The 16,366-nt window shown below is 35.0% G+C and overlaps 1 protein-coding gene across 7 annotated transcripts in view; it reads right to left on the minus strand.

The window, feature by feature from the left end:
- LOC138102888 (nipped-B-like protein) overlaps positions 1–16,366 on the minus strand; it is a 166,508-nt gene that overhangs the window by 48,090 nt on the left and 102,052 nt on the right. For all 7 annotated transcript variants that reach the window (XM_069000658.1, XM_069000661.1, XM_069000664.1 and 4 more), the window contains 2 exons: positions 2,641–2,823; positions 116–313 (listed from right to left, as the gene is read on the minus strand). In XM_069000658.1, the coding sequence (XP_068856759.1) occupies positions 116–313; positions 2,641–2,823 (381 nt within the window). The remainder of the gene's footprint in view (positions 1–115; positions 314–2,640; positions 2,824–16,366) is intronic.

A 16,366-nucleotide genomic window follows, 5' to 3' on the forward strand; every position in this document is an offset into this window, starting at 1 on the left:
TTTATGCTTATATTCAATATTGCATGTAAAGGTGTTTATTTTAAAATGTTTAACATATCCTTTAAAAATGTACTAGTATTAGGGAAGAAATTATTGTTTTAAAACAATCCGTTACCCTCACTGAGGCTAGGAGGAGAAGAATAATCATCCATCTCAGAGTCATTGGGACTGCGATTACGATAACGGCCACTAGCACAAGTCCTCCTTCCTTCATGACAATAACCACTTCTCCTATGGTCACCAGAACTTCTTCTATCATGTTCTTCATACTCCCAAGCTTCATCTCTATCCTTTTTATGCCTTTTACGAGAAGCTAGAAATAAAATGCATTTTCATTATAAGGACAAAAATTCTACTTTTAATAGCTCAAAATTATACATTTGCAAGTTAAACACTATCATATAGATGTTCTGTAAAACAAGCAAACACTCTAAAACTATCATATAAAAAATATATTATGGCATTATTCTAACAATTTCTTTTGAATTACATGAAAAAAGTACCTAAAACTGGGAAAGATGAGCAAACATTTAAAAATAAAAATTTACAGGGCATTTGTCATTTTAAACAAAGTCAGGAAAGTAGAACAAATCAAAATAAGTTGCATCCTTTCATAAGAGAACAATAAGGTTGTCTAAATTCTGACTATTATTGGGTGCCCATGTTCCAATTCGGTGATTGCTTTGCCCATCTAACACAGTGAGTTCCAATAAGACTTGGCAACCTAGTTGTTTGAAGATATTCTGTTTTGCCAAGACAACTAAAATTTTGTCTTGATATATATTGCAGGAGATTCAGTGTAAAGGAGAAAGCTGGAGTCACAATCCTGGGCCAGGCAGCAAGTATATACCACAGAAGGTTATTAAAATCAGTTTTCAGTCAGGACCAAAAAGCCTTGCACAACTGAATGCTGAAAAACTGGGATAAATTTTCTATATAAAACCAGAAACTTGGTGGAAATAAAGTGTGTGTGTAGAGGAGAAAGGAGAGTTCTTTGTTTTCAAATATAGTCCTGAAGGGGAAAGAGTGCTAAGATGTAATAGAAAAAGGATATGGAAAAAGGAGGTAACTTCATCCATGAAATCAACCAACTCTCCGTTATCTAAAGTAACAGGAAAGCAAAGAGATGTCTAACCCAGACTTTGCTTTGAAGATCAAAATGGCTCCAAAACATTACATTCTAGACTAGAAGAGTTTATTATTCATGTGAACTTGTATATAACAGCCCTGACATCTGTGTCTCTACCAAGGCCTCCTGAAGTTTAGAGAGGTATGACTGTATAGAGGGTTGCTTGAGCAAAATGGCTCCAAAGCATTCAGACAGAACTGGAACAGAATTGACAAGTTCTTTCCACAACCCCAGTTTACTGAGAAGAATAGGAAACATACCAGGATATAGTCAATAGTCAGCCCAGACTCAGAACTAATGAAACCAATACTGAGTGAGAGGTGATACTAATGCTCTGCACTGCACCCTAGAGGGCTTCCACTTTTGAAAACTTCTGCACAGAGGTGGTTCAAGTGTTAAAGGTAATAACTTAGTTCATGTTTTTGAAGCTGTTCTGCTTATGGATCAGACTTGCTTCTGGAGGCAGTACAGTCATGTTCACAAGGCCTGAGCTACTAACACTCAATTTTAAAATGGTTGAGAGTTAACTACAACTGAAGAAACAAAGAGCTGTGGGGGATAACTGAAGTGAGCATATTAGAGAAGAAAAGTAGGGGGTTTATGGGAAAAGACTTTACACATTTCAACTGATTCTTTTCCCCCATGAGGCAGTATTTTGTGGAGGTAGATGAAATCTCTCTCCACAGTTTAAAAATCATCAGTATCAATTTATGCTCTGTAGGACAAATTCTGACCCCAGCTACATCTCCATGAGAAAAGTAACTTCCAATACTGCTTTCCAGAAGAAATTTAAACTGATCAGTTTATCAATGCTGCACAACAAAATAGAATGTGTTGCAGTTGTGCTGGCTCTGCAAGGCAAATAACATGAACATGAGAACAGCTATTCACAATCAGTCATTGCTCTACAAAGTTTATTTTGAAGCAGAAAAAATGACTAAAATGTAAGTACTAATAATATTTCAAGAGTTACTATTAATTTTATATGTAAAGACTACTCAGAATATAAACATCCAATTTCCTTCTAAATTCTGCCAAACATTTATGGAATAACACATTTATCACTCATTGAATGAGATATAATCAATTTTTAATTCTCATAATTTAATTTAATGAAATGCCCTTTCTTCATGAGATACTCAAAGTAATTTATCTTCTATAACAATAACTTTCATATTTTTAAAGTTCAATTTTGGACAACCAAAAGACTTCTGAAATACATATTTGTAACACTACAAATCTATTCAGTCCATATGTCACAAATCTTTCATTCTCTTGATCATTTTCTCTTGTTTTACCTGAATTCAGTTTTACAGTATCCTTTGAGAAATATTATAATTTATTTTTAACCCAGATGTCCTCAATGAATTGTTTGGAAAGATGGCCAGATCTCTTGAGTGGATATAATGAACCTAGAATCCCTTAAAGCATACTGTGAAAGTTTTCCATAATTTACTTTACTCCACATATAAGAATTTCCACAGCCACTGGGGCTTATATGTATTACTTACATTCAAAAGCTTCTTCACTGTCATTGTCTTCATCAGAACTGATTTCAGCATATTTTGGTTTCTCATTAACTGTGCTACGTTTGCGCTTGTTCATTTTCACACGTTCACAAAGTGGCATGGTGGATTCAATTTCTGCCAGGAGATCAGGAGGTAATTCCTTTAACACTGACTGATCTATGCTACCTATTAGTGAAGAGTAAGAAGAACAAATGTGAACCTGAAGATAATAATAAAGGCTCAACACTACAGTCCTTTCTCAGGAACTGCTTAAAGTATATCCACTAATATTAGCACAATGAGATATGCTTGGATGTATTTGACAGCCATTTCCAAAGTTGCATTTATTGTTCACACTGCAACTAGAAATTAACATAACACATTGCATACACATCTCCTTCAATAAAATATTTTGTTAGGCATATAAACAAATTCAAATTGGTGAATTTCCTTTGTAAAAAGACATTCTTGTTCTATTTCCACAAAATTTAGTCTTATTTTGGTTCATTCTCTGAATTCAGCAGGTTTTCTAACAGTGTATGTAATTTAAGGATTCATTATGCCTAATTAACAATTCTGTTTATTCACATTCAAATTATTTAGTATACACAAGACAGTAATCTTCCTATTTCCAGCAGTTAGAGACAATCTATGGCAGAATCTGTGGGGCCTAAATACAGTCCCTAAATACAGACAAAATCATTGACATTTCAACCTCTGTTTCAGATTTTTTTCTTACCTCTTATTAGTAGTTCTATAATGCAACCCAATTTTTTGCTTGATTTTGTTACAAAGCATAGTTGAAATATTTCCATTTAATATAGAAAAACAGCAAGCTGAAAAACATCAGGTTTCTTTTCCACAGAGGTAAATAGATATCATCACATGATTCTCAGCACATTTTGAAACTATGATTAGGCCCATAGAGTCAGTATAAAGGAATTTACAGTCAAAATATTTTACAAGTGGCACAAGGAAACCAAATTAATTCAAAAGTATTTCTTGGGGGTTTGTTTGATGTCTTATCCTTATTTATCAAAGAACCTATTGCACAGATTTCAAGATTATTGGACTAAACTGTTAACCTTTTTCCAACAACAGAACAAATGCCTTTGTCATAAGTGCCTCTCTCTCCTTCCCTAGAGAGAAAATCACCTGCCAATTGCTACACACACACACACACACACACACACACAAATTCTCCAAGAAATCATCTTCTGGATAATAATTCACTTTTTAATTACATTAACTATATCACTAACATAACTTTCTAAAATTTATTCCCATTTTTAGACAAATATTCCATCTTCTAATCCAAGTTTACTCCATCCCCCCCTTTAAACAACTTTAACTGGAATTAGAAGAGCCTGAATTAGAGAAAAGAGTTTCCAGCAATAAAATGATTTCAAAGTCTCATATATTACTGGTTTCACATATCTCTACAATGAAACTAATGAGCAGAACATTATTTTTCTATAATTCTCAGATATATTCATCAAGTCATCCCATTTAAGTGCATTTAAAAAAGGATTTAACTTAAAATATTGGGGTTTTCAAACTGAAGTAGGAAAAGTTATCTGAGGATAGCAAAAGTTCTTCCTGCTTTCCCCATGCTGTAGTCACTCATTTATTTGCTTTAAATTTCTGTCCTTTCATAGTCACCACATGACAAAGTTCTAAAATTCATCATATTGTTTTTAAAAATGCTAGAAAACATTTCACAGTGTGGTTTACCATGGTGCTTTGAAATTATTAGTCTCTGTGGACTGGGCACTAGATTGAAGGTAGGCAGAAATATGACAGCATGGACAGATCAGTTCCTCTGTGCGTATCAGCAGTTGACTGGATGCCAGCCAGATCTGATTTGGATGCTGCATAGCCATGTCTAAGCAGTGGTATCCCTACATTAATACTCTTTGCATGCCTATGCAATGTCCGAAGAGAGTTAGCATACATTCAGCCCCAGACTAGAGGAAAATTTGCACATACATGTTCAAGACAATTTCCACAGGTGAAATTGCTAGAGGGCCTCAGATCCTGGGTTAACATGTATTCTCCATGCACTGTTGGTAACTTCATTGAAATCAGGGGGACAATACACAAGAGCATAAAGCCTATAGGAAATCTGGCCAAATATACTGCAAAAATCAGCTGCAAGTAAAGGAACAAAAGTTATGATTCATATGGATGCTTAAAAGCTAGATGGGCTAGATGTACTTACACTAGCAGGAGTATTTTTCTACAAATATATCTTTAAGCCTCTCCTAGTCTACAATGAAAAGTAAATTTAAAAACAGAATAATTAGTAAGACAGATTGCTTGGAAAGGAAATAAGAAAAGGAAACAAATCAGTAATGGATTGTATACCAATCTTGGCAAGAGTTCCATAACCAAATTCTAATTCAATTCAATTTCAAACTCAGCTTTAAAACTATGCCTGAATGTTTCATGATATAATTTTAAGATTGTGAACATTTTGAGGAACTGTTAGAACAGAATTCATTCTTATTTTCCTTATACTGTGCACAAAGAACATATCAATAAGATAAAAAGTGATATATTTTAAGAAAACCCAAAAAACTCACCCACCAAAACAAGAAGCAAAAAATCACAAGCTACTACTTTCATACCTCCTAGGAATATCTATTCTTGCATTCCTTATTGATTTTGTTCTGGAGGTAGAACACTACTCAGTCTTTAAAAATAAATCAAATACCACAGTGTTAATTATACATCAATGAAAAATAAAAATGCAAGTACTGTAAATATTTGGAAAAATAACTTTATTTCCTTTTCAAAAGTTCTAAGTATTCTATGTTCTCCAATATAATTTCAACTAATGCTTAAACTGCACTCTCTCCTGTTACAGATATTTCAGATGACAGTATAAGCTTCCCCCTTTTTCTTTTATTAGGGAATATGAAAAGCTTTCTTGAATAAAGAAGGGAATAGCAGAAAAGAGAACAATAAAATTATTACAAAGAGCTCCATAATCTATCTATAAAGTGTTTTTGTCACATTGCTCCCTGGAATGAGTCTGCTGCATGCCGTTTCCTTAGCTGCTGAAGATTATAAATAACCAAATTTAAAAAGAGTTTTACTCATGCAGTACACAGGAGTTCAGCATGACTGCACATGTATGAACAATTCTGATACACATGGAAAAGGACTTCCTATCCTTTCTGAAAAAATTCAGGGATATTATATACTGTGAAACTTCAGTCAAACTTTTTAAAATATCTTACTTTATTACTTATGTTATTTTGAGTTAGGGCAACTCAATCTTCACTAGAAACATCTTACTAAATTCCATTTTTATAGCTCCATATTTTATAATAAATGTACTATTTGTTCAGAGTAGTAGAGAAATACTTAAGATATCCAGTTCACCATAAGAATCCAGTCACATGGCAACAAACATTAGGTTATAAACCCCATACTAATGTCTTTTCAGTTTACAGGATATTTTTCAAAAACATTTAAAAGACAATAGAACACAACCATTTGAAGGCATCTACAAAACGTATGATCAACGTAAGTTTTTCAATTTGTTTAAGTTTGTGAAGAGCTGGTACCTACTTTTCTGTTACTCTACTTTCTGAAAAATTTTCCTTGTCAACAGAATAATTTTGCAATGTGTGTGATCAGCATATATGGTATGCCTGAAATGAACTATAGGCATCAGTGTTCTTCAGACATCACTTCAGTATACTCTCAAAGTTGCTGCAACTATTAAAATAAAGAAACAAAACCCACAAAGAATGCCATCGCAACCAAATCTTTGTTCCACTGTAAGGAATCACAATGCTGATAAACTCCACATTAGTGAAACTGAAGGATGAATCACAGAGTAGCTGTAAGAACAGTTCATATTGAAGAACCACGTACATGAACAACCACTTCTTCATTGCTTTTCCAAACCTATGCAATGCTGTTCATGACTTACTAGTTGCTTGCTGAAGGAAGAACATATGCTTGGTTTTATTTGATTGCTATTATCAAAAGATTTCTTGGAGAAGATATTCTAGAATCTTCAGCTGTTAGTGAATATCCACTGACCATCAAGATGCTTGTTGCTCACCAACCAATCCTTGACAAAATATAATACAGCTAAAAACCAGCCAGAGAAACTCAGCTAAAAATGAGGTCTATAAACCTCCTCCTGTATTCTATTTTAATCTGGGAAGCTTTTCAAAGGGTTTTGCCATGTACAGTGAAAAGAGGTCTATAAATGTCTAGTGAATATAGTATTTCCCTTCTTCATGTACGGCTTAAAGAAAGAATGGCAAGGCACAGATCTAATTCAAAGTTCAGCATTGCTTTTTGTTCATAACTTGATGGATGGTTTCAAGTTTGTATAACAGTCTTTAGCTAATATTTAAGCAAATCTAATCTTTGGAATGATCCAAAATCACTTTGCCTTGAAGTCAAACAGATCTCCCTGATTCAGCCAGATGCATCCATCACTAGAATGCCTTCAAGAGAGGTTGAACATAAAAAAAAAAAAACCACCAAAAAACATAACATTATTTTGGACATTTATTAGATCCATTCAATATGGAAAGCACAGCTATATTTTGACACAACAATTAGAGTGTTCATATTAGTTTCACCTGGCTTGATATGGTAACTTCAAACAAGCAGCTATGGAAAAGGAGATGATGCTTGCTGACACTTAGGTCAACTTCCCAGGATCAGAAAGGCTGTTCCTGCCATAAAATCAAAATCAAATCTTCTCAGTAATGATTTATTTTGCTTTTCAAACTATGGAAAGCAGATGTATGGTTTATATTTTGCTGTAATTTCCTATTAACTGACAAGTCATCAAGATTCAAAAATATTTATAAACCTAAACTCCAATTGGCTACTTCCATAAGAGATGGTTAGTACAGTAGAAACAATCCATATCAGTTTGCTTATATGATTACTTTGAAATAATCATGACATCAAAATTTCCTGTTTGCACATACATCTATTGCAACAAATGAACAAGTGCTTGAAGAAAAACTGCCCCTGAAGTTCATTTAAAAACTAAGATTACGTTAATGAAGTCTTGCATAAATTAGCTTCCCATAAATACTCTTTTCTATTTCAGTGTGCTAATACTTTGTAATAAGCAAAGCTGCAGTTAATGCAATTTCATATTTGTAATCTATATATACCTCGTATTTTAAAGTGCAAATTTTTCCACCTATCAAGACATTATAGAAAAGAACACACAAGGGTTTAAGAAGGAGCAATAACACTTGTTTGGGGTGTGGATATGAATCTTAACTTTGTATTTCTCAGTGTTTAGAAATTTAAGTTTAGCCACTCCCCACATTCTGGAACTTCAACACTGATGAATTGCCACACATCTTCATTTTGACATTAAAAATAAAAACTTACATATTACAGCTCAATTTTGCCCTCCCCTCACTCCTTTTTAGTCACAGAAGACATTAACTGTTTACTGGACTCTTCTTATTTTGCCAATGACTAATATATCCAGTCTTACTGTTATTCCCCAGATACCAAGCTCACCTTACATGCCCTCTCTGAGTATTTGATAAGAGGATGTTCCAGTGGTTTTAGGTCTACCTCCCTTATGGATGACTAGCTTACTGTCTAACTCTTTCAAGTCATTTTGGGTCACCCCTATAACTACACTGATAAAACATCCCGTGTCAGACATATATATGGGAAGGAAAGCAGTTTCTTTCTGGATTAGCTCAACCAAGCTTCAAACTCTGCTACATCAAATAAAATATACTCTTACTCCATAACAAGAGTGCTGCCTTCTTGCTGTTGGATAGCCATATCATTGTAACTACAACAGCACAGACTCACAACTTAATTCTATTACAACCATTTGTGCAGATAAGGTTCTATTTTAGATTAAGAACTAAAAGAAAAAAGAGGGGATAAAAGTACATCCCTGCTTTATAAAGATGCTTGGAAAATAAACACCCTTTAAAAATAGTTAAGTACTGTTACAGTATAGCACTCAGGCACTACAGTGCAAAGGGCCACATGACTACCTGTGATTGATGAATAGCTTACTGGTTATGATGCCTTGAAGTGGCTACCTGAAAACAGAGGCTAGACAAGATTGAGAGAATAAAAGCAGGTATTTATTTGAAAGACCTTCAAAGGTACACCTTGGGCAGTCAAAAGCCTCCACCCAAGATGGACCCGGGGGTCACAGGTTTTTCACACTTATAAGTTTGGTCCATTTGCATATCAGGGTTAATTCTCCAATTATAATTTCAAGTAGTGATGTAATTACCCCAAATTTGCTCCCCCTTTAAAGGCTTTAGTTTACATATTTTGGGGCCTGGGACAACAAGGTGTCCTTGAGTTCAGGCCCAGAGAGGGTTTGTTATGTCTAACTAGCATGAGAGAACAGTAGCTAAAAGGCTGTATGAAGTTTCAGAGTTACATACAGAATTTGAAAAATATAAAACTTTAAACCTAAGGCATCAGTTAAAGATGAAAATTTTCAGCTATCCCTTAGAGTGCAAATTTAATTACATCCTTTCCATTGTGCTCTCCCTTAAAATGTTCCATTACATCTTTACATCTCAGTCCATGGTGATCAGTCCCCTGCTCACCAGCATCACACTACTCCAAATAATTCTGTTTTAAGAACAGAAGGGGAAACACAAGTAAAACACTATCCTTTTATCAAAATGGAATTTAAGGCATGAGGAAAGTACATCTGCTCATAAGACAGAAGTTACACTTTTATCTCAATACCATATCATCAGCTGAAACACAACATCAAGATGAATACTGATGAAAATAATCTGAATAGTTATACATTTACTTTTCTCTTTCCCCTTTTCTGCCTTAAGGTTTGTGGAAGGTGTGGAAGGTATGGCAGGAGCATCCCATGGCAGGAGGGAGAGAAGTATTGTTCAAAAGTATGTCCTATATCATTCCATAGAACCTGCTTGAACACATCTTTCCAAATAATTTTTCCTCATCTACCCTAATACTGGCACAAAGGGAAAGCTCTAAGCCTCGAGATAAGCAAAAGGAGAGGTTTAAGCTCTCTGGTTATATTCTAGTCCTTAGCTCTGACTTTGAGAAATGGGACACAGTCAGGTTGGTGGGTCAGAGAAGAATCTGGACACAGAAACAGAATAATTCCATGATGTAGTAGGTGTCATCATCACCCATGACTAAGCAGCACAGATTCAAAAAGGGTTTTTCAATTGCACAAAGTACTCTTTAGAAGAAAGAAAATTTTGACAGAGGGAAGAGATTTCCAAAGAGCACCCTGAAGGATCCAAACAAAGATCAAGGAACATGCCCAATACATATTCTCCAAAGATGCCAAGAAGCATAAGAATTCACTTTACATTGATATCAATGATTTCCTCAAGCTATCTGATTTCTGCAGCAACTATATCTACAAGTTATTTTATTCCTTATTGCTATTCCCTGACTTCTCATCTTTATAAAAATTGATAAAAGAAGGCTAGAGTAGTTTTGCAAGATACTTCACAAAAAATATAGCAGTACTCAGAGTAAAATGGAGCAAGACCAACAGTTGAAATAAATGCAGTGCTGCACAAAGAACCTCACTTTTATGAATCTACTATTAATGCCTGTAATCTGAAATTTATGACTGATGCATTTTCCTAACCATGTATTCTGATTAATTTAAAAACTGAGCCATGGGGCCTCACCTAAGAAAAAAGATCTTCATTAAATATAATCAAATCAAACCTCAATTTTTCTTCTCATCAAACTCCTATATAATCGATATAATACAACCAAGATCTTTGCAGAGAACAAGCAAAACAAATTCCATGATTTATATCTGTTTTGTGACTACAGGCACATCAAAATAATCTGCTTTTACCTTGCTCTATCATGGAAAGATTCTCATCCTTTATCACTGAAAATATCACGTGAAGGTACTCTTGTTTTACTTCTTCAAAGTAACTTAATTACATTAACAACAAGAACAAAAAATTGCTGATATTTTAGCTTTTAATATAAAATACTACAGGAAATACTCAAAAGATAATTGAACAATAAGCATATTTAAGTAACCTTTATTTGATGCAAACAACAATTTGGTAATTTGAAGAACAAAAAAGGTCTCATCTTTTTCTTTTCTGTTCATTGGTAATATTACCATGAAGCAAAAATAAATCGCAAATTTCAAGTAAATAGTTTAAATTTTCCTACACAGAAACAGTCACTTAAAATGGTTGAAAAAGTCGAGCAACAGAAAAGTTCATTTACCAGAAGCAAATGTGAGGGTTTCCCTTATTTGTATTTTGCCAAATTTACCCTTTGTCTAGAAGAAAATTCAAACCAAAAATTTTAATCGCATATCCCCATACATATGCCAAGAAATAACATCCATATTTAGATACTTATGCACATGAACAAGTCAGCACTGCATATTGTAATATCAAACAAATTGCTGGCCCACATTTTTACATATTGCAATGCATTGTTGCAAAAATAAATTATGCAAAATAGCTTCAGCTTTTCCCAAAAATAAGAGGAACCTGATCAATCATCCATACCCATGAACCAAAGGCAGTTTCAGACTTTCAATAAATTGCTCTGACAAATTAGGTAATAAATTTCTATCACTTACATGTACCAAAATAATTTTTCAAAATTGAACTAGTTAAACAATGCACTTTTAAATCTGCAAACAAAACAACATATTTCAGATGAACCAAAGAACAATGAAATTATTAGATTTAGTCAAGTTTACTGTTGCTGCTAAGAAGTAGATGTGCAAGAAGTAAAGTCTTCTCTTGATACTAAGAGTGAAATTAAGAACAACTGTGAGAGCAAAAAATCAAAATATTTACCTTAGTGGCAAAGACAAAAATAGGAAATAACTCGAGCAACTTCCAGGAAAAGCAGTGTGCTGAAAATGTCTCATTGTACTGGTAACAGATCAACACAAGAAAGGACTCCAGTGTGCAACTGCTGAATTCCTGCTGTCTACCTGATATCAGTTTATCCAACATCTACCAGTAATAGTTTATCCAACATCTGCTTCTGAAAAACTAACATCAAAGGATCCAGAGAGTATGGTACAATGCCCACACATCCCAGCACATTTTTTGGAATAGAAGAGATGCACCATACCTAAAAAAACCCCTGCAAGTAGGAACAATCCATGCTAGAAAACCAAGATCTTCCCAGGCTACTGGATTTAACTGATGTTATTTATATATATATATATATATAAATATATATATAAATATAAAATATATATTTATGCCTTGAATATTTTTCAAACCATGAATATATTCATTCTAGAAAGGAGAAAAAAAAATTTGAGCTAAGTGAACAGAGTATATTAAAATGAATCCTTTGCAAACCAAACATATCTTTAAAGAGTTCTAATGTCATGAGGAACAGCCAGCTCCTCTTCTAGACTAGTTAAGTTGAAAAGAGATAGTCATCAATATCTCAGAAAAGAGGAAAATCAGGAAAATTGTATAATTCTCCTGAAAGTTATGTTTATTCTACAAATTCAGTTAAATTTAGAGTTTAAGGGAAGCTTTAAAGACTTCAGCTGTAAACCATTAAATATATCCTTTACTTCTATGAAATGTGGCATAATTTACTAGAGAACTTCAGAGAAAGTTTTAACATGCTTGATCCATCTGGTAGTATATGCACATGCAAGATGCCTAGTGAGTTATTACTCTGGCCCTCCCACATGCAAATGCAGTTGCTACTAGGAACTCTAAGAGTGATTCCAAATTTCAGATTTGTGGAATTACGACTTTCACAATGGTTATCTTTACAAAAGGACAATCTGTAGTAAGCAATCTGAGTTCCAGGAAATATGCTTTTATTCCAGTTATTTCCTAGCAGCACAGCTGCTTGCCCCACTGATTTCAGTAAGTACAACAGTATGCCTCTTCAGCATCAAGAGATTGTTACAATAAATAAATAAATTTGAGTTGATCTCTAAAGTTTTCTTGATGAGTTAATATACATAAGATTTTTCTCAAAGGTTTGTCAATTTTGTCTTTTTAGAAGTCCTATACATGAAGGATTTAAGCAAATGTTTAAAATTTATTTACACTCCTTTTTTGTCTAGTTTTCAGTTGCACTAAAAGGTATTGGTGAGTAGCCCAGCTGTGCTGTCCAGAGGACTGTGAGAAGCATCAGAAGTTTGCTCACTGAGCCTTTCTTGTCGCTCCTATCTAAAAGATGAGACCTAACTGATTACTCTGTTTCACAAGTGAGACTTTTCAGCAGTACTAGAGCTCAAAGATGGACCATCACATTACACAAATGCCATGGAACTTTGCACTGCTACAGCCTGCCACTGACTACAAATTAGTTATTAAAGACTCTGAAAAAGTAATCTGGAATTAAAAAAAAAACAAACACAAGCATAGAACACAGAAAAATCTAAAAGCACTGTTTTAACCCTATGACATAAAGATGATTAAGCAGCAGTAAATTTTTAGCTGCACTTGTAAAAATATGAAGAGTACCTTCAAAAAAATGGCAAATCTTCACTCATATTTCAGATTATAGCAACAGAGAACACAGACTTATAGTGAGCAATGATAATCTGTTTCAAGTTCTGCACTCTACAGAGAATTAAATCCTAGAGTAACAATCTACACAATGAAGTAGCATTCAGCATTATATTCTGCAGTGAAATTATCACTTTTTTTTTTTTTAAACAACAAAGTCTTTTTAGGTAATATTTGAAGACCCAAAAGGTGCTTCTGCACAAGTCTTAAAAACACACACACTCATTTGTCCTAGAACTAAAATTTGCAATTACATGTGGTGCTTATTTTAGAAAGCTAATCCTTTAAATATATTATAAGCCAACTCAGACATCTCCTTACCACAACTAAATCTTTCTCTCATTCTCTTATTTCTCTCATTCTCTGTGGATGTGTCTACCTGGACTTCAGTAAAGCCTTTTTGAAACTGTTTCCCATGTCATTCTCCTGGAGAAGCTGGCAGCCCATGGCTTGGACAGGTGCTCTCTTGAGTGGGTAAAAAACTGTCTGGATGGCCAGGCCCAGAGAGTGGTGGGGAATGGAGCTACATCCAGTTGGCAGCCAGTCACCAGTGGGGTTCCCCAAAGCTCAGTATTGGGGCCAGCCCTTTTTAATATCTTCATTGATGACCTGGATAAGGGGATCAAGTGTACCCTCTGTAAGTTTACAGAGGACACCAAGTTGGGTGGGAATGTTGATCTGCTGGAGGGTAGGAAGGCTCTGCAGAGGGATCTCAACAGGCTGGAGCAATGGGACAAGGCCAATTGTATGGGGTTCAACAAGGCCAAGTGCCAGGTCCTGCCCTTGGGTCCCAACCCCATGCGGCTCCAGGCTGGGGCAGAGTGGCTGGAAAGCTGCCCACAAGGAAAAGGACCTGGGGGTGCTGAATGACAGCAGCTGAACATGAGCCAGTGTGTGCCCAGGTGTGCCCATGGCATCCTGGCTTGGATCAGAAATGGTGTGGCCAGCAGGACCAGGGCAGTGATTGTCCCTCTGTACTCAGCACTGGTGAGGCCACACCTCGAGTGCTGTGTCCACTTCTGGGCCACTCACTGCAAGAAAGACATTGAGGTGCTGGAGCGAGTCCAGAGAAGGGCAACGGAGCTGGGGCAGGGTCTGGAGCACAAGAAGTGGCTGAGGGAGCTGGGGGTGTTTAGCCTGGAGAAAAGGAGGCTCAAGGGGGACCTTCTTACTCTCTATAACTCCCAGAAATGAGGGTGAAGCCAGGTGGGGGTTGGGCTCTTCTCCCAGGGAACAAGCAATAGGACAAGAGGAACTGGTCTCAAGTTGGTCTAGGGAAGGTTTAGATTGGACATTTAGAAAAATTTCTTCACAGAAAGTGTTATCAAGCACTGGAAAAGGCTGCCCAGGGCAGTGGTAGAGTCACCATCCCTGGAGGGATTTGCAAGATGTGTAGATGTGGATCTTGAGGACATGGTTTAGTGGTGGACCTGGCAGTGATGGGTTAATGATTGGACTTGATGATCTTAGAGGTCTGTTCTAACCTCAATGATCTTATGAACTGTAAAACTGGTAACACGTTTAATCTCAAGATAATTGATCAGTATAGCTATAAGAAGCAGCAGAGAAGCAGCGTTGAAGCTCTGAAAAGAAAGGACAGCAAACATGACCTCTTCATTGCAAGCACAAACTTGAAGGGAGAAGTTTAATGCATTCCTCAACAACATACATTTACATTAAAACCAGGATAAAAGGCATTCACATATGTTAAAACCAGAAGAAAAAAAAAAAAAGTGCTATAATTCATTCTGACCTGCAAAAAACAGGCCATAAAAATTCAGCATAAGACCCCTTAACAAAAATACTGTGAAAAAATCTTCTATAATTTTCCTCTGAGCTAGAGTGCATCTTTCAGAAAAATGCTCAAAGATCAGGAGAGAGTAAAAAATGTTGCTTCTTTCTTGTAAATGCCAAAAGGGACTGTTGGGATGGTTCAGTCTTAACGATCACACACTACAGCTATCCCAATCATATAGTTTGAAACAAAGTTTCAAACCTGTATATAAAAATTTGCTTAAAATGCTACTTGGTTTTTTTTACAGTACAATGCAAGGCTTATCCATATGCACAATAAGAGTATGATTTTAAAATTTAAAGTTTACTGAAACAATGTAACAAGTTATATAGACTTTCAGTATCTGTAGCATTAATTTTAGCTTAAAATAAGTCGATTTTACTGAGTTTTATAATCAATGGGCATTAATCCCTTAAGACAGAATGAGTAAATGGTTTTTGAAATACCTGAATATTAGTTTAAACTGGATTTCAGATAAATCACAGCAATGATGTTGTACGTGACAAAGCCAGGAGAACACATTTTCTTGGGGGAGGATAAGAAAGGAGAAACAAAGGACAAGAAATACATGGAGGTAAAAGAAAGAACGATAAAGCAAAATATACTAAGCTACATGGAATGGGAGGGATGCAAGAAGAAATGGAATAATGATGCAAAAAGGCAACCCTAGAAAAGATTTGCTACAATCTATTAAGAAATATATGATGAACTAAAGAATGTTTATGAAAATTACACCTTCTAGTGTAGTAAAACAGTTATAAGTAAAAATGGCATGGAGTAAAACTGGATGCTATTTCTCTCAATTGGAGTGAGGACATTGGGGAAATGACATGAATATTTTCTGTATCAGTTATTGACAAATAGACCTTGGCATATTAAGAGATATCTTTATGAACCCTGAATTATGAACACTGCAGTTCACTTAATTATATCCTAGAAAGTAGGCTACCAGGAAGTCGAGCAAAAAAATGTAAAATTAAAAATACACATGAAAAATCAGAAGTTCATAGACACTTTCTCCAAAATCTGCATGGATGAACACTCAAAACTTGATTTGTAAGAGAAACATAGTTATTCTTTCCATGAAACTTATTTCTAGTATCATTGTAAGAATCTTATTCTAGATACAATAGCAAAGAGTGATATCAGATTCAAACTTTTTTTCCCCCTGGAAACTACGTCCCAAGTTATTTCAAAATATCTAAGAAATATATGACTTCATAAAACACAAAATACACAAAAACACTGCAGAAAAGCTATAAAGCTATAAACCTGAATTTAAAATTAATGCATTGTTCATGTGTGACACTGCTAGTAGAGTCATGCCAACTGGATTAGTCATTAAAACCTTTACACATTACTAAAATATGCTATATAAATAACCACATACAATACAGACTACAAAAAA

Source organism: Aphelocoma coerulescens (assembly GCF_041296385.1).
Source record: "Aphelocoma coerulescens isolate FSJ_1873_10779 chromosome W unlocalized genomic scaffold, UR_Acoe_1.0 ChrW_unloc_scaf_4, whole genome shotgun sequence".
NCBI classification, from domain to species: Eukaryota; Metazoa; Chordata; class Aves; order Passeriformes; family Corvidae; genus Aphelocoma; species Aphelocoma coerulescens.